General features: G+C 43.6%; 1 protein-coding gene across 1 annotated transcript in view; it reads left to right on the top strand.

Moving 5' to 3' along the window:
* Positions 1 to 1,760: 1,760 nt before the first annotated feature.
* Il1r2 (interleukin 1 receptor type 2) overlaps positions 1,761 to 18,049 on the top strand; it is a 21,139-nt gene continuing 4,850 nt past the window's right edge. The window contains exons 1-7 of the mRNA XM_028775477.1: positions 1,761 to 1,804; positions 2,189 to 2,337; positions 3,222 to 3,480; positions 9,564 to 9,744; positions 12,293 to 12,467; positions 14,795 to 14,857; positions 17,028 to 17,163. Coding sequence (XP_028631310.1) covers positions 1,803 to 1,804; positions 2,189 to 2,337; positions 3,222 to 3,480; positions 9,564 to 9,744; positions 12,293 to 12,467; positions 14,795 to 14,857; positions 17,028 to 17,163 — 965 coding nt within the window. The 5' untranslated portion in view covers positions 1,761 to 1,802. The remainder of the gene's footprint in view (positions 1,805 to 2,188; positions 2,338 to 3,221; positions 3,481 to 9,563; positions 9,745 to 12,292; positions 12,468 to 14,794; positions 14,858 to 17,027; positions 17,164 to 18,049) is intronic.

An 18,049-nucleotide genomic window follows, 5' to 3' on the forward strand; every position in this document is an offset into this window, starting at 1 on the left:
AGCAATGCTGTTCCAAGCCCAGGGCAAAGAGGAGCTCAGGTGGCTTCTCATCTTCCGACACAGGCTACCCCAGGTTCCTACAGGAAGCTATACAGCTTGAGGCAGACTCTGACCCTTTGTTAACTCTGATAGAAGCCTTTAAGGTTTATAACTAGATAGAAGATTATTGAATAAAAGGAAAAACTCATGAACCTCTGGCTGCCCTGATTTGGTTGATACCCCAGGGTGATCCCACAAGGCCCCTGAAGATCTATCTATAGCCAGCTTCCGGTAGGAACAGTGACACCCAGTTTGGAACCACTGTGCATACTACAATAGGAAGGTCACTGGAAAGGGAGATTGCTCTCTCTGGTCACCTCAGAGAGGGCAAGCTCTGTGGCATCCCACGCTAAGCCCAAGCTTGGGTCTGGTCCCCTCAGGGAGAAAGTTCCCACCTGGACTGAAGAGGCCTGAGTATCCTGCAGGCTCTACCACTTCCTTCACAAAGTCACTATCACATCCGGGGAGCCTGGACCTCAGGAAAGCTTTGGCTGGCAAACGGAGAAACAGTTTCATTGGATACAGAGTTTCCTATTCTAGTCTGCTTCAGCTCCTTGGCTCAGATTCCAGTATCAGCTGTGCAATGATAGCTATAGGTAGGCAGTCTAGAGCGAGGATTCTTACTTTCTTTCCAGTTATCATTTGCTTCTATTTCTCTTTAGAGAGAGAGCAGATAGGTTTCTGAAGAGCCAGAGAAGTCTTCCGCAGCTAGCTTCCTTTGAGAGGCTTGGTTCTAAACTCATGTCCATTCCTAACAGACAACCTATGAAAATAAAGTGTGACTCTACAACTGCTAGTGATATTTCTTGGGCATGAACTCCTTAGACCTCACCCTTATGCATAAAGAAAGATGAAAGGGAAGGCCATCTTGGTCCCCGGGACTCAATATTTATCTAAAATTTGAATTTCTTCAGAGCCACAACCTTGTGTGCCTTATGGGGTGGGACCAGGACCCGCAAGAAGCTAGATACCTTGCTTCCTCAGGGTCAAGGAAAGTCTCCTTCCCCCCCTCCCCCCTTGGCAGTGCTTTGGCCAAAGTACCTCAAGAAAATCACCTAAGAAAAGAGATTGGGCTACAATCATAAGTAAGTGTTATTTGTTAAGATTCAGAGGCCAACACTTGTGCTTGCTTCCTGGGCATGGCAAACCGCAGGTTCATAGAAACCTATGCCTTCAGGAGAAGAGCTGAGACCACACATGTCACTAGAACAGTCAAGGAGAGATTTCTATGCCTCTAGTCTTAGCTGCCAGAAACAGATAATGTCAGTCTTGACCGGTTAAGACCTAAGAAGATAATCATCTTGAGGGTGGGATGGGTGGGATGGGTGGGATGAGGCGAGAAAGAAAGCGTTGATTTCTCAATCCCGGTCTCTATGCTTAATGAGAAGCAGGTTTTGCAGAATTATGCTATTTAAGCAATTTCCCTCTGAGGGACTTCAGTTCTGAGTTGCCCGGGCTGTCCAAAGTGAGCATCTCTATGTAGGGACCCTCCCTGCCCTTTCAGAGTGGCCCCGGGGACTCTAGCCTGTGTTCTGCTCCCTTTCGCCAGAACAAAATCCCCACCAAAGCCTCACTCGGATGGTGTTGCTTGCTTTCCTTCTACCTTGAACTGAGCAGAAGAACCCAAGACCGAGGAGGTGCAGTAGCTTCCTGTGCGTTGTGGTCCCACCTCTGGCAGGCAGACAGCTAACAGTAAGAGCTGATGGGTCCTGGTGCGAAGACTTCCTTTTGCTGGTTTCATCTATGATCGGCTGAGTCTGCCCATGTGGGTCCAGGCAGAGCTTCCCACAAGAGAAACCAGAGGATCTTTTGGCTTTTGGTGATTTGTTGAGGTGCTCACGAACTCAGCAACTGAGTTCGGGCACGGTAGGACAGTGCATAAGATGAAGACAGTCCTTGTCTTCTGTGGAGAGCTAGGTCTGTGGGAGGTGCTTGGGTTTTAATGTTAGCCAAGCTCATAAATACAGCTACAGGGAGACAAATACAAATGGTTTCAATTTCCTTATTTGAAAATATATACAGCAAACGTTCTCGTTTTCAGGTGCAGTTTCAAGACCCTGTTCTATTCCCTCCCCGCCCCCTACCTCAGAACCACCTTCCTATGGAAGCTCACGCTCCTACTGACCCCTCCCTCTTCCTCCTCCCGTAGGCTCCGAGGGTCCTGCGCGCTCTGGAAGTCGGTGAGGACAATGTTCATCTTGCTTGTGTTAGTAACCGGGGTTTCTGCTTTCACCACTCCCACAGTGGTGCCCACAGGAACGGTTTCTGAATCTCCCATGACATCGGAGAAGCACACAGGTGAGAAACGACCACTTCAGCTGGGAAAGGGCTTCGGGAAAACCAGTTTTCCAGTGGGATTCGGCTAACAAGCAGCAAACTACAAATATTCGTGGCTTGGCAAGTGATGACAGAATACTCCCTGTCTGTAAGCTGAAGCCTGAGTATCTTTCCTGCCAGGAAGAGAATGGAGAATATGACCAGTTTACCCCTAGTCAAAGACAGCTTTTACTTTGGAGTTTGAGATGCCCAAGAAGACCTCAGACTTAATCCAGATTGTAATCAGTTAGATTTGTTGAAGCTGTTGGCAAGATAGTAATCTCTGAGCCAAATTAGAGACCTCGAACAGAGTGAGGGAAGGATTTTTTTTTTTTTTCTAGACATGGCTTCTCTGTGTAGTTCTGGCTGTCCTGGAACTCACTCTGTAGACCAGGCTAGCCTCGAACTCAGAAATCCGCCTGCCTCTGCCTCCCAAGTGCTGGGATTAAAGGCGAGCGCCACCACCACCCGGCCAGGATTTTTTTTTTTAATTAGTTAATTTATTTACTTTACATCCTGATTGTAGCTTACCTTCCCTCTTCTCCTCCCAATCTCTCCCTCTCACCTTAGATGCTAAAGAATTTCCAGCCCCAAATCTTTTTTTTTTTTTTTTTTTATTACAATGTGAACCTGATTTATCTGCCTCCACAGGATAGAAATTCATGGTCCATAGGTTATCATTTTGGAAGTCTAAAAGTCACAGTAATAGAGGGAAACTGGTGCAGGTCACTTTGCTGGGACCAAGCAGAATCTTGCTTAGATGTGCTGTGTATCCTTGGGTTGGGTCCACCAACCATTTTGTTTGGGGACTTGTTTTGTGATGTGAGTAGTCTTGGGACCTAATGCCTACTATCTCTGACTTACAGTCCATGGAGACAACTGCCAGTTTCGTGGCAGAGATCCCAAATCTGAATTGAGGCTGGAAGGTGAGCCCGTGGTTCTGAGGTGCCCTCTGGTACTTTATTCCGACACCTCCAGCAGTTCCCACAGCCTTCTGACCTGGAGTAAATTGGACTCTTCTCAGCTGATTCCAGGAGATGAGCCAAGGATGTGGGTGAAGGGTGACACACTCTGGGTTCTGCCAGCAGTGCAGCAGGACTCTGGTATCTACATTTGCACATTCAGGTAAGACTCTCTGGGACTGGGGTAATGTGGACTCAATGTCCAGGCAGAGGCAGAATGGACTCTAAGGTTTTCAGTGACAATTGCACTTTCAAAGTACATGAATGACAATAACACTATGTTCTCCTTTGTGTTCCTGCAAAAACTCCTGTGCTGTTTAGGAGTATACATATACACATACACATACATATACACAAACACATACATATATATACATATATACATACATATACATGGTTTTTTTCCTTCTGTCAATTTGACATAAGCTAGCTTCACCTTGGAAGAAGGATTCTCAATTGAGTAACTGTCTCCACCAGACTGACATGTAGTCACACACATGAAACATTTTTCTGGTTAATGATTCATATAGAAGAGGCTAGCTCAATGTCTTAGTGTTTTATTGTTATTTTTATGGAAGGGACACCATGACCATGTCACTTCTTATAAAAGGAAGAATTAATTTGGGGGTTACTTAGCATCAGAGGTTTAGTCCGTTATCCCCATGGTGGGCAGCATGGGGCATGCAGGCAGACATGGCACTGGAGAAGGAGCTGAGAGTTCTACATGAGGATCCACAGGCAACAGGAAGGGAGAGATAGTGGGCCTGGCTTAGGCTTTTGAGACCCTCAAATCCACCTGCCCCCAACAAGGCCACACCCACTCCAACAAGGCCACACCTACTCCAACAGGCCACACCTCCTAATCTCTCTTAAAGTAGTACCACTCTTTAAGGATCAAGCATCAAATATATGAGCCTCTGGGGGCCATTCTTATGCAAACCACCGCACCCACTGTAGGCGATGCCATCCCTGGTCAGGAGGTCTTGGGTTGTATAAGAAAGGAGGCTGGAAAACCCATGTACAACAAGCCAGTATGCGGTGTTCCTCCATGGCTTCTGCTTCAGTTTCTGCCTCTAGGTTCCTGCCCTGACTTCCTGTCATGATGTCATGACAGACTGTAAGCTGTAAGCTGAAATAGACTCTTTCCATGTTACTTTAATCCTGGTATTCACCAGTGATGGAAATCAAACCAGGACAACTCCTCGCCCAGACATGATCATAGCTCCCTCCCTCCTGAGGGGTATTTGGTCTCTGCTCAAATGTCACTTCTTTGGAGAGAACTCCCTGTAGCCATGAGGCGGCACAGCATTCAGTCCTGGCTCCTTGCCCCGAAGTAACTTTTCTTGGTGACATTTTTTTCACTATGAGATACATCTGTTCTGTGTGCATATATGTAACATTTATCCACCATCAGAACGTGAGCCCCCAAAAGGACAAAGACTTGTATTGTGCTTTTCACTGGAAACTCTACATGGTAGAGAAAGAAGACATAGATGGGAAATCCCCAGCAGAATTTTAGAACTAGATGGAGTCTTAGCATTGAATTAATCCAAATGCTTATTGGACAGATGCAGAGACTGAATAGTCACAGGAAGTTGTTCCGGGGGCAGGAGGAGGGGCTACACCGTGCATCTCCCTAATCTATGTCCTGCTGCTTTCAAAAACAAATTGTTATAACATACATATGGCGTAGATCCTACCGTGTTGACTGTCTTTAAGTTAATGGCTCAAGCAAGCTAAGCACTTCCACACTGTGGCAAAGGCCCCAGCACCGACTACCTCCAAAACTCCCTCTTCTTCACGAACCAGAGCTTGGTCCTCATTAAACTACAGCTGTCCATCCGTTCCCTGCCTCAGCCCCCGACACCACCGTTTACCTTCTATGTCTGTACATCTGCATCTTGCAGATGAGTCATGCAAGTGTTCTAGCCCACGTCGGAATTCCCTTCCTTCCCAAGGCTGACTGTTTGCTGTCCTGTTGTGCAAACATCCCACGTTCTGTTTGTCCATTTGTCCTTCCTTCTGTGATCACACGGGTTTGTCCTGCTTTGTGGCTATCTTTAGGAATGACATTATGAGTAACTACATAAACACAAGCTTTTGTTTGTGTTTCTGGATCACCTGGCAATCTATGATTTTCTTTTATTTGTGAACTGATGTTCGATTTTTCACAGCAGCTGCCCTGACTTCCCATCCCACGAGGGTTCTGTTGCTCTCCAGTCTTGCCAACACTGGTTGCTTATTTAGTTTTTACAGTGTTAATCTAATGTGTGTGACAGGGTGCTCCATGTCTTTGGTTGTAGCTTCTGGTATTTCAGCTTTCTGTCTCTTCTTTAGCTGCTGTGTTTACTTCTTGGAGAAAAGGCTTCTCCAGTCCTTGCTGGTTTTGAGAACTGCATTGCTTATGCGGGATTTGGGGATGTCTTCTCCTGATTAGCTGTATGACTTGGGGATATTTCATCTCCCTCTGGGGCTTGCTTATGCACTCTGTTGGTAGCGTCCTCAGTGTGGACAGATTTGCACATTGGTGAATTCTAAATTATGTCTTTTTTTCTTCTAGTGTTTGTGTTTTCTGGGTTCAGGGAATCACAGATTATTTCAAAATATTGAAGCTTTCCCCTTCATCTTCTTCTATAAACTTACACATTTAACTCCTATGTTTCAGGACTGACAAGCTTTAAGCTCGTTTTTGCACACAGTGTGAGGCCAGGGTATAGGTCTGTTTTTACATGTGCCCTCTTGCTTTCTCAACACTGTTTGTTGAAAGGATTGTTCTTCAGTGTTGACATGTTCTGCTGCTCTGCAAAGGGTAAAGTTATTGGCTTCATGTTCTTAATAGTTTCTGGTGCTGTTCTTCTGAAAGGATTAAGACACACCCTTGGCCTGACTGGAGAACAGCCATCCCTCTCCTGATGGCTGCCCTGTTTCTAGACCACTGCTCGTTCCGCCCACTGCTGGCTTTAGACTCCTTCTAGATTTCATTAACTCATTTACAGAGAAATTGCCCAGGATATTGACACTTAGAAGACCCAGGCAGGGTGACATTCTTAGAAGGAATGGAGGAAGTTGAGACAATATCAGCCCTAGTCCTAGGTAGGTATAAGAAACATGCATACGGGATTGGAGAGATGATGGTTCAGCAGTTAAAAGCACAGACTGCTCTTGCAGAGGTCCTGAGTTCAATTCCCAGCAACCACATGGTGGCTCACAAGCATCTGTCATGGGATCTGATGCCCTCTTCTGGTGTGTCTGAAGAGAGCAACAGTGTACTCACATTTCAGGACAGAGACTGCCTTGCCCTGTTTGTGCTCTTGCTATTGGGAAGTCACATGACCTTTCTGTCACTCAGAGTAGTTAATAAATAAATCTTAAAAAAAAAAAGAAAGAAAAGAAACATGCATACACTGGAAAGCTGGCTCAATGGCTAAAAGATTATGCTGTTCTTGCTGAGGAAGCGGGCAAGGGGTCTCTCCTGTATCGGGGAAATAGGAACATCTGATTTGCAGCACGAGTAAAGCTGCTTCCCCCCCAGGTTTTCCAACTAATTTCTCTGAGGAGCATTACCAGGAAAATTTAGAAGTACAGTAGAAAATCAAGCATGCAAGCAATCACCACAATGAGACCTCCATATTAGAACTGAAAAGGCAAAATGGGGATCTTAGCCCCTCCCCTTTGTATCCTGACACTCAAGTTTCGGTTTTCTTCTTTGTTGAGAGGTTTGTTGGGCGAATTGGGTGGACTAACCATAGCATGGGAAGGATTTGGTATGGGGAGAGTCATGGTCTACGATCAATATAAGCAATGAGCCCCTTCAGGGGTCTTCCAGGAAGAGTGCCAGGGAGAATTAGGGAGAGGTGAACAGAGGCACACTGGACATGTAGTTAGTTTTTATGCTTGATTAAGAATTATAGCTGATGCCCTTATTTTTCTTGGGAAAAGAGGGAGCTCTGAGATTGAGGGGGCCACTGAAAACACTGAAAGCGCATTCAAGTGTTCCTTGCCTGGAGGGAATGTTTGCCTTCTCTTCCAACTGTGTAATGCTGGGCTTCAACTAGAGTGGAAATCTCCAGCAACTGCTAAGACATACTTAGGCATTCACAGTTCCAAGACACAAGACTGCCCTGCCCTGTTCGTGCTCTTGCTGTTGGGAAGTCACACGACCTTTCTGTCACTCAGAGTAGTCAAGATAATGCTGCCAGAACAAACAGTCCCCGGATCTCAGTGTTCTGTCCAAGAGGAATTATCAGATCAGTAATGTGAACAAGCTTGGGGTTCTAGAAACGTCTCCTAGTTTATGGGATTTTTAAGAACCTTTGATTTTTGTCTCTTACTAGCTACAGAGACTTAGGTTACTTCAATCTGCACTTAATTTACTTTAGTTGAAACCACTGGAGTGATCAGTACTACCTTGTGTGTATTTATTACTAGACTGGAGATCAGTTTGCTGTTTAGCACTACTGAGAGCACGCTTCAGACTTCTCATTTGCATCTCTGTAATGCGATCATTTGTTTACTTGACTGTCTCATACACTTAGTCACTGGATTTTGATTATTTCCATTCCCCATCATGGTCTTTTATCCCTCTTCTTTTTCCATTGAAACCTCCGTCTTCCCTCAGATCCTCTTCCAACTCTGGTGTCTTTTTGTGTGCACGACACATCATGTTTAATCATGGTTGCTTGCAGGAGTGGGTTGTTATTTACTAGAGCATGGGTAACTTACCAGTGACCACCCAGCTGGAGAAGATGATAGCTTCCTCCCTCAGTACCCTATAACTGCCTATAGTGAGTGCCTCACTTCAGATGAGCCTCCCTGTGCATTATGTAACTGTAGCCAGCCCAGTCTTATACAGGTAACTACAGCTACTCTGAATTCATGAGTACAGTGACCATGCCATGCCCAGAAGATGCTATTTCATGCCATTTCCCCCAACTGTTGGGTCTTTGTTCTTTCTGCTCCCTCCTATGCAATGTTCCCTGAGTCTCTGAGTGGGTGATATGAATGTCCCATGGAGGGCCAAGCACTCCAGAGTCATTTATTCTTTATGTTTGTATGATCATTAAATCTCTCTGTATTGGCATACACTGAAAACAGAGGTTTCTCTGGTAAAGGCCAAGAGCAGCTTTCATCAATGAGTATAAACACAAATATTTAATTTAGAAGGCAGTTCGACACCATGCCCATTTAACAAAACAATAGCAATAAGTTTTTACTTAGGACCTATGACATCTCTAGCCTTGGAGAACAGGTTTACAGAACCAAGCACAGGTTTCTTACTGTGGAGGAAGCCTCAGATCCATCCAGAGAGCAGTTGGTTACCTCTGTTAGAGCCACACCACTAATACATCAGGGGGTGTACCTTGTCAGGCAGGAAGCTGCAGCTCATGAGGTCCACATCTTTGGATGTATATATTGTTAGGTGTTTTAAATTTTTTTGGAAGTAATTTTTACATCTTTTTTTTTTTTGCAATTGATTCTGATGGTCTTTCTCAATTAGTGTGTTATTTATTGTAAGTAGCTATTCATCTTAGGGTCTTGGCTGATACAATTATAGTTTTTCTATTTTATTTTGTTTCATTTTTTTTTAGAAGCTGCAATCAAATGCAGAGCCTCATCCAGGCTGTTTAAGCATTTAATTTTATTAATCTCTTCTATCCCATCAATCATTTCCCCTCACATTTCCAGTGAGATAAAATGATATATGTATGTATATATCTATTAATATGTATATATATCTCCTTTTCTCAGTTTTAAGGACAACATTCAGTATGCTCAAATCTTCCTTGAACACTTGATAACATCATAGTCCTAGAACTATGGGTGGTCTGACAATCAAGACATCTTTCCAAATTAGTTGTTTCTTCCAAGCCTCTGTTATATGGTTTTGTTCATGGTTTTTATTTTTTTATTTTATTTTAAGAGTCCAAACAAAGTTCTCAGCAGTTTTCTGGAACTAGAAATCAGTTGGTAAAGCATTCTTAGGGGGAATCTCATTGCCCTGGGCTTGGGAATGAAGCTTCTAGAGTGGTCCTTCATGATAAGCACAGGGCACACAACTCGTAGATAGCAGTTAGATGTGATGCTTTTGTATCACAAGAGGTTAAAAGGAGCGGGAGGAAAGCCATACTCATCAAGGCAGTGCAGACTGGGCGGGATGGGGGTGGGAAGCTGTTCTTATGTTCATTTGGTTTTTGTATTTCTGTCTTTCCGTTCATTGCCTCTTTCTTTTTCTTAACAAACAATTAGAAACACATCCCACTGTGAGCAAATGTCCATGGAACTCAAAGTCTTTAAGAATACTGAAGCGTCGCTGCCTCTTGTCTCCTACTTGCAAATCTCAGCTCTCTCAGCCACTGGGTTACTAGTGTGCCCTGACCTGAAAGAATTCATCCCCAACAAAGCTGATGGAAAGATACAGTGGTATAAGGTAATGCTTTGAAACGTGTTTGCTACAAAAATATGTCTGTATGGTTGAAGAACACATACGTAAGAAGCTGATTGAAGACAATATATTCTCGTAGACACATGGATACTTATATATTTAGAAATATGATATTAATTAAAATGTCGATGATTAGTATTGTGTGGTTTAGATAAGGTCCATGCAGGAAGAGTGTGAAATGATTTCAGAGTCAATAGGTGCTAAGGAGCTTTTGAGTGTCACTGGACTGAAAATAACTAGGAAAAAACAACCCTCAAAACAACCCTGTCCATTTTCTACAAAAATTTTATATCTATGTTTAAAATGTCTTTTTAAAAGCATGAGACAGCTTTTGGATAGCAGGAGTAAATACAGTAACAGTTTCTCCTTTGTCTTCTTAAGTAAAGTAGTAAGTGTTTTATGGTTTCTTTGTGAGGCCATGGTTTCTTTAGGAGACATTGTAGTTTCCCTGGCACAGGTTGCAAATTACAGCCAGGAGTCATAGAGAGCTATCACCTGTCTCTGTAACTCATCAAGTATGGAGAGCTTTCAGGTTTTAAATGCTTGAAAAAAAGATGAAAAGAATACTCCAGCACATGTGACCATTGACTACAGCTCAGGCTCCAATGTTTATAAGCACATTTGTATTGGGGCTTTCATTCGTCAGTGTCTGTACCACTGTGTAGTATGACAGAGACCATGTGGTCTATGAGGGCAAAAAACCATGATCTATCTGGCTCTTATCTGAAAGGACTTGCCCACCTCTGATAAAGACCATAGAGAGATTCGAGAAGGCTAGTATTCCTTTAGTCATTGATAGGAATTCGTCCTTTCATCAACAGGTTAATCAGCTGACTGGTATTAAAGTCAAGATACACATGCACACGTATTTATATACATCATAGCAATACGATGGAAACTTTAAAATGCTTTTCTGAAAGTAGTTTGTGCCCATTTATAAGCCTGGTGAGCCGCAGAGAGCCTTCTCTTGGTTTAGAAAGAGCAGGCAGGGGACAAATGCAGGGGTCTCCTGCAGAGGATGAAACATAGATCCGGAAACAACATGTCTGGTTAGAAACCTTCCTTCTTTTTGTTTGCTCATTTGCTTCCTGTCTTGAACTTGTTTTTGCTTTGAGCAGAGAATTAGCAATTTCAGCTCCCTGGGACCGTTTTGAAGGTTAGGAATGGAGTAATGTGGGTGCAGCACCTCACCATGCTTGCATCTGTACCATGCTTAATAAACAGGGCTGGCATGCAATGTTAACAATAGCCGCTCTTTCCACAATTCTGTTGAACATTGCTGAGTACCTACTGTGTTCTCCCTGTTCTAACCTGCTAATTTCTCCCCTTTCTAGATGACAGGGACAGGGGAAACTGAGCCAAAGTCGAAGTTTATAGAACAACTGTGATATTGTGCCCTGTGTTCATATTTGTCTGCTCGAGCTAGGAGCTGTGAGGTCTCCCCTTTAATTAGGTATATTTTGAGGAAGGGCCATGGCAGTCTCTGTTTACTCTGTGTCTCACCTAGTGTAAGATTATGATGTCTCTTTGGGTTGTATTTCATTACCGAATGTCTTGAGCTGTGATCACATTTTATCCACCCCCCACTCTTTCCCTTCTTCCCACCTCCTCCCTACTTCTTTCCACCCCTCCCTTCTTGATACACCCCTTCCCTCCTTCCCCCTCCCTCCTCCTTCCCACTCCTCCCTCCTCTCCTCTTTTCTTCCTCATCACCCCTTTCCTCACTTTTGACAGGGTTTCTCTATGTAGTTCAGTCTGGCCTCAAACTTATAATCCTCCTATCTCAGCTTCCCAAGTGCCGAGATCACAGGTCCATAATACCATGCGCAGGGTTTTCCTGGTGTAGAAAGCAATATACTCGAGGCTACAGAACACTCAAGATTTTTTTTTTTTTTTTTTTTTTTTACCAGTCTTCTACTTCCCTGGATGCCTTGTTCCCGAGGGCTCTGTTTTGTCAAAACCCTCCAGGACTCTGTGTCTTTATGAGAAGATGGACCTCCATCTCTCTTATTTAACTACTTACAAAATTTCCTCTCCTGCAGCAAGTCCTAAAATTGAAATAATTTTAAAAGAAATCCCTCCAACATAGTCTCTTCCAGCCCTAGTTTTTCATGTCTTCCTGGCTGTTTAATAGTGATTTTCCTTGATATTGCTCATAGTCAGAAGAAGGCAGTTAGACTTTAAGTATATTTGTACTTAAATGGTTTAACTTAATCTTTAAAAAAATATATTTCTTTTTCTAAATGGGGTATAGGGGCACACCCATGTCATCCTAGAAGCCAGGAGGTTTAGGCAGGAGAATCAAGAGTTTAAGGCCAGTGTGGGCTACATGACGATATTCCACCCCAAGGGAAAACATCATTTCTCTAGTAGTACAGTTAAAAATGCGCCCCCAAAGACAAAATGGTCAAAGTATGTATATGCCAAGGAGATTCTTAGGTTGTAGATTCCACACTGATTGACAATGATGCTATTACACTCAATGTTCGAGAGCTATGTTATTCTATAATGTAACTTTAAGATACATCTCTAGGGCTCCATCCTCTTGGATAAAGGCAATAAGAAATTTCTGAGTGCAGGAGACCCCACACGTCTATTGATATCCAACACATCCATGGAAGATTCAGGCTATTACAAGTGTGTTATGACATTTGTCTACAATGGCAAGGAATACAACATCACTAGGAATATTGAACTCCGAGTCAAAGGTAAATGCACACCACTGAGGTACCCGTCTTGCCTGGTTCTAGAAAGAGCATGATAATAAATTCAGGGGCACCTAGAAACCCCCAAATGTCTTTGGCATGAAGGAAAAAGAAAGCTTTGTGTGTCAACTATTCTAATGTTGCTAAAACACAGCCAAGATACTTTAAGAAATATATGGCAGGGAGTTCCAAGAGAAGGAGAATTAATTCTTGGGCAGGGAAGGGATGAAAGCAGGTATCTGAAAGTTGCAAGGCTAAAACTCACCACTAGAGGGGGCCAAACCAAGGGGTCCTGAGAAATGGAAGGTTCTAGCACTCTGAGCTAGCTGGTCAGGACACACTTGCCAGGCCTTAGTACACACTTCTGAGGCACAGAGAGTTTACTGCAGTGGCTCTCAACCTGTGGGTCACGACCCCTTTGTGGGGAGGTCACCTGTCCTGCATGTCAGGTGTTTCCAGTACAATCCTTAACAGTAGCAAATTACAGTTATAAAGTAGCAATTAAATAACTTTATGGCTGACATAAAATGACAACATGAGGAACTGTATTAAAGGGTCACAGCTTTAGGAAGGATGAGAACCACTGTTTTACTGGGTTTTTGACCAGAGCACTGCGAATTCACCCAGCCTGTGCAGAATGCCCTGGTTGTCGTCTGCTGAAGGTATATCCAGCTGCCCTTTGTATAGATTAACCGCTACCTGCCTGAGGGCTTAACAACAGAAACCTTCAAAATCTTGATTTTTTTTCTCAAGAATTGGCATATTTTCACCAGCATAATGAGATCTTGGGGGATAGGCACAAGTTTAAACATGAAATTACTGTATGTGTAATATAGTTTTTACACATAACCCAAAGATAGTTTGATGTGATGTTTTATTTACTTTTTTTTTTTTTTTTGGAGACAGGGTCTTGGGCTATACTTGGTCCAGTGGCTATAAGCTGGCTTCTAACTAGAGAACCTACTGTGGCTCTTCCATGCTGAGATCACTCATGAATGCCACCAGGTTGACTATCACAGTATTTTAATTAATTCTGTGTATTAAAACAAAGTTTTACAGTATGGGATTTTCCACGCACAGCGTTATATTGCTGCTTAACAAGTTTCTGATTTTAGAGTAGGTCCGATTTTGAAAACCCGGAGCCATGATGCTCAGCCTACACCAGGACAGATTATATGTGAAAAGAACGTGATAGGCAGGGCTGGCCAGCATGTGACAGTCGTTTAGTGTCCACCCCCAGCTCTTACGTGCTGGAGAGGAAGAGAGGTGAAAGGAGAATAGAATAAAATATGTGAGCCCCAGAGACTCATTTGTGTCATTACTCTGCCTGAACTAAATTCTCTGGCATGTACTTGTTTTCCTGTCCCGTGAGAAGAGAATAGGCTCACATCTTGCTAAGTTAGGATGGTGCCTGAGAATGGGCTTCACTACTTGTTTGTGTGATACTGCACAGAAACGCTAGGGGGCGGCAGACCTGCATATTGTACTGAGTTGTGAAACTAGGGTCACACAGTGGTTCTTAAATGGGGCTGCCCTGTCTGGCCTCAGTGGGAGAGGAAGCGCCTAGCTTTGCAGAGACTTGAAGTGCCAGGGTGGGGGGGAGGATATCAGTGGATGGGGCACCTTCTCAGAGGAGAAGGGGAGGGGAGAAGGGGAGGGGTTGTGGGAGGGGGTAACCCTGGGAGGGGGGCAGTGAGTGGGATGTAAAGTGAGTAAGTAAAAAAAAAATCAATCAATCAATCAATCAAATAAATTTTGGTGAGTTGCTCCACTTCAGGTGCTCAGTTTCGTCCAGCTGGTTGGAATCCCTTTGAGGTCCACTCAGTCTTCCTCAAGAGTTTACCACCTTAGTTAATAAGATGTCAGTGACCAAGGTGTGACACTGAGTTTAGTGCCCAGTGCAGGATTAGTCTTACACACAAATGGCTCTCCAACCCACTTTCCAACCCCGGAGCCTGCTCTTGAAGATGTGGCTCTTTAGTCTTGAGGGAAGGCAAAACCTTTAGGCAAAACTCACTCTGTGGATATCATCAGTGTGCACTCAGGAAGCCCGGGAGAGGAGTAGCTAATTGTTCTTCACAGAGCAGACAACAAAGACCATCTGCCAGAAGAACGTGGCCTCTTCCAGTAATGTCTCTGCCGGGAAAAGCATTGGCTTAAGATGCTCGATTTCATAGAGAGCCCATTTCCTTTGCCAGACAAAGGCTGATTCTCACAATGTCTGGTCACATGGGGGAAGGGCCACTTAATTAGCTAGACAAAGAAATCTGAATTTGTGCTGGAAACCAAGGCTTCCCCCTAATGCAATCTCTTCCTCTCGACCTTCTCAGGAACAACCACAGAACCGATTCCGGTGATCATTTCTCCCCTGGAGACAATACCAGCATCTCTGGGTAAGGACCCAAGAATTATTTTATCCATACACCCACCGTGGTGCCTGAAGTCATCAGGGTTTCGGGGACCTGTGAGTGACCACATTATGCCTTTGGGTGCACAGTGCCTGAATGGAGTCCGTGACCCAAAGGGGGGGCTGACATGACCACCGTAGGGACCTTTGTCTTTGCCAAGTATTGTTTAATAGTATTGCCATTATTTGAGAGCAATGATACTTTATTTTCTGAAAGTTATACCCACAAAAACCCAAATGTAACAGGGGCAAATAATTTGGTGACAGTTATTAAATATAGGAAGGGGTTCACAGAGCTGGCATCTTTAATCCATTCAACTTAATTCATTTTCTCAATATTTAGCAGGTGCTCAGAATTCCTGTAAGATTCTCTTAGTCAAACAGAGCCAGCAGCGACTGCAGACTGCAGGCTGTTTCTTGTTATTAGAGTAGCTGGTATATTCATCAATGGTATGATGAAAGGGGTTTTCCATTTTACCCCCTGCTGATGCAGGATGTCGGTCTACAGTCTTGCTGGATGGTCCATAGCAGGTGGCCAGTGAAGGCACATGAGTAGACTGTATAGATACTTTCTGAAGTTCACGGTAGGGAAGGGCTGCCCATTTACTGAGCATCTACTCGGCCTGGTGGGAGCCCATCCCATGTCAGCACCAACTCTCTGTGAAGGTTTTATTTCTACTACTTAGCACAAGGAAAAGCCACCAACGAGTAATAGGGATACAGTACACTTCAGAAACTCAAAGAGTTGGGTTCAAGTTTGACTGCAGATTTTGGTCTGTGTGCCTGCGAAGCTGACACCCTTTCATGTGCTTGTTTTTAATAATAGAGGTTTTATAGTTCTGATGCTCATTCACCAAGTTCTGGCTTCAGAGTCTGTTTTATTGTTTTATTTTTAAAGATTTATTTATTTAATGCATATGAGTACACCTGAAGAGGGTATAGGATCCCATTATAGATGGGTGTGAGCCACCATGTAGGTGCTGGGACTTGAACTCAGGACCTCTGGAAGAGCAGCCAGTGCTATTAACCTCTGAGCTATCACTCCAGCCCCCCCCCTCACCCCAGTGTCTGTTTTAAAACAAAACATTATTATTCATTTTGCTTGGGGTTGGGTTTAAATGTTACCTGGAGGCCATAGAGGTAGGGGCTCTTGTGCAGGGTTCAAATTACTTGTGTTCCTCTTGCTTATCTGACCATCTTCTCGAAAGCCAGAGTAGTGGAGACAGTACTTCCTGGTTCCCAGTTTGCTGGGTCTCAGGTGCTCTCCAGCTAAGTGGAGCCCAGTCCAGCCCCATCGGTTGCCTTGAAGGCACTGAAGTGCATGGTACAGTTACAAGACTACTTCTTGCTCGTTTGTTTTGTTTCATCCCAGCTCTGGGCACAGAGCCAGGCTTTCTGTACTCTAGGTATGACCTACATATAGTGGACTGCTATAGCTGGTGGGGAGCATCTAAAGTTCCAGGGACAAGAAGTGATGAAGAGTTGCTGATATTCTCTGAAAGTGACTCGGGGCCAGATATACTAGCAGGCAAACCGTAGAAGCTGTATCTTCAAGAGTAGGAAGTGAAGTCTTCTTTTCCATTGTCTCCTCTTTGGTGACTCGGAAAGAAAAATAATTTCCTAAGATTGAAGCAAGGGATTGGCACCATCCAAGTGTACAATTGTAGAGAAAGCACTGTCCTTAGACTGAGCTACTGGTTTTCAAAGGGTTAATTGTAAACCCGGACCCTCTTAGAATGAACCATCTGATTGGGAAAATGTAAAGTTGAGACCAGCAATGGCTGAAGAAAGAGTCACACATGATTTTCTTGTAGTTAGCCTCGGTTGTGGAAGGAAACAGCTCTTGAGCATTGAATGCCTGGTGGGAATGCAGCGTCCCAGGTGAAGCCATTCTAGTCTGTGTGCTTTGGGGCTTTTGCCTGCTGCGTGGACCAGTGGATGGTGCCAACGATATTTGGTCAATCAGTGCTAAAACTTTGCCTGAGCAGAGCTATTTGAGGAAACTAAACTTCCTCCTAAGGAAAGGGTTAACTTATGAGGACATTTGAGAAGACAAGCAAGGCTTCGTGCTGAGAGCTTCCTGAGGATTGTGAGGTAGGCAGCCCCTTTTCCGGCTGGGTTCTCATGGTTGATGTGTTATATCTTGCTATACACAGGGTCAAGACTGATAGTCCCATGCAAGGTGTTTCTGGGAACCAGTACATCTTCCAACACCATTGTGTGGTGGATGGCTAACAGCACGTTTATCTCAGTGGCTTACCCAAGAGGCCGTGTCACCGAGGGGCTACACCAGTAAGTGGGTGAGGGGTTCTCTGCTGTGTTTTACTTTCTTCTGGAGGCAATGTTACATTCAGGGCCTGTTCATATGAAATATACACATATATATTTTATAAAATGCAATATAATATATTATATATAAAATATATATGATATATTACATATTGCAGTAAAAATAACATTTAATAAAGTTATGAACTGTTAGGGATTCAGAACTTTAAAAATTAAATTTTACTCACCATTGTCCTAATTGCTCAACATTGTCTCTCTACTTGTATGAGCTGCAGTTTACAAGTTGACTCCAGACATTTTTTTTCTTGATTCTATTCTATTTTATTATTGGTTATTTTATTTATTTATATTTCAAATGTTGATATTTTTCCTTGACTAAAGTATTTCAGAATCGGTTCATTTTCATTTGCCACTTTGTTACACTCATGACTCAAAGATCTTCATAAGCCCTCATAAATATTATAAGGACTTGACATGGTATCTGCCCTAGACCTGTGGTCTGATTTGTCTCTAAAGGAGAGAGAGAGAGAGAGAGAGAGAGAGAGAGAGAGAGAGAGAGAGAGTTAATTGTGTATAGACATCCATCTCCTGCCTCAGTTTTTACACTCTGAAAGCCGAAAGGGAAGGAGACAGAGTTTGAAATCTCAAGCACTTTTTAAGTTGTAGTCTTGTTACTTTGAATTAGCCTGGACCTGTGCTTGTTACTCTTTGTCTTTTGGGGAAGACTAACGAAAATGTTTTTTTTTTTCAATGGGTACACTTACTGGATGAAAATGACACACAGTGGTATAATTATTGGTTTCCAGTGTCTTGTCAGTGTTAGTGGACTCAGACTGCTTAGCTGATAGTCCTGGTGTACACGCTCTGAGATGCCGTTGTTCACATGAAT

This window comes from Grammomys surdaster, unplaced genomic scaffold (assembly GCF_004785775.1).
Source record: "Grammomys surdaster isolate TR1022 unplaced genomic scaffold, NIH_TR_1.0 255, whole genome shotgun sequence".
Taxonomy (NCBI): Eukaryota; Metazoa; Chordata; class Mammalia; order Rodentia; family Muridae; genus Grammomys; species Grammomys surdaster.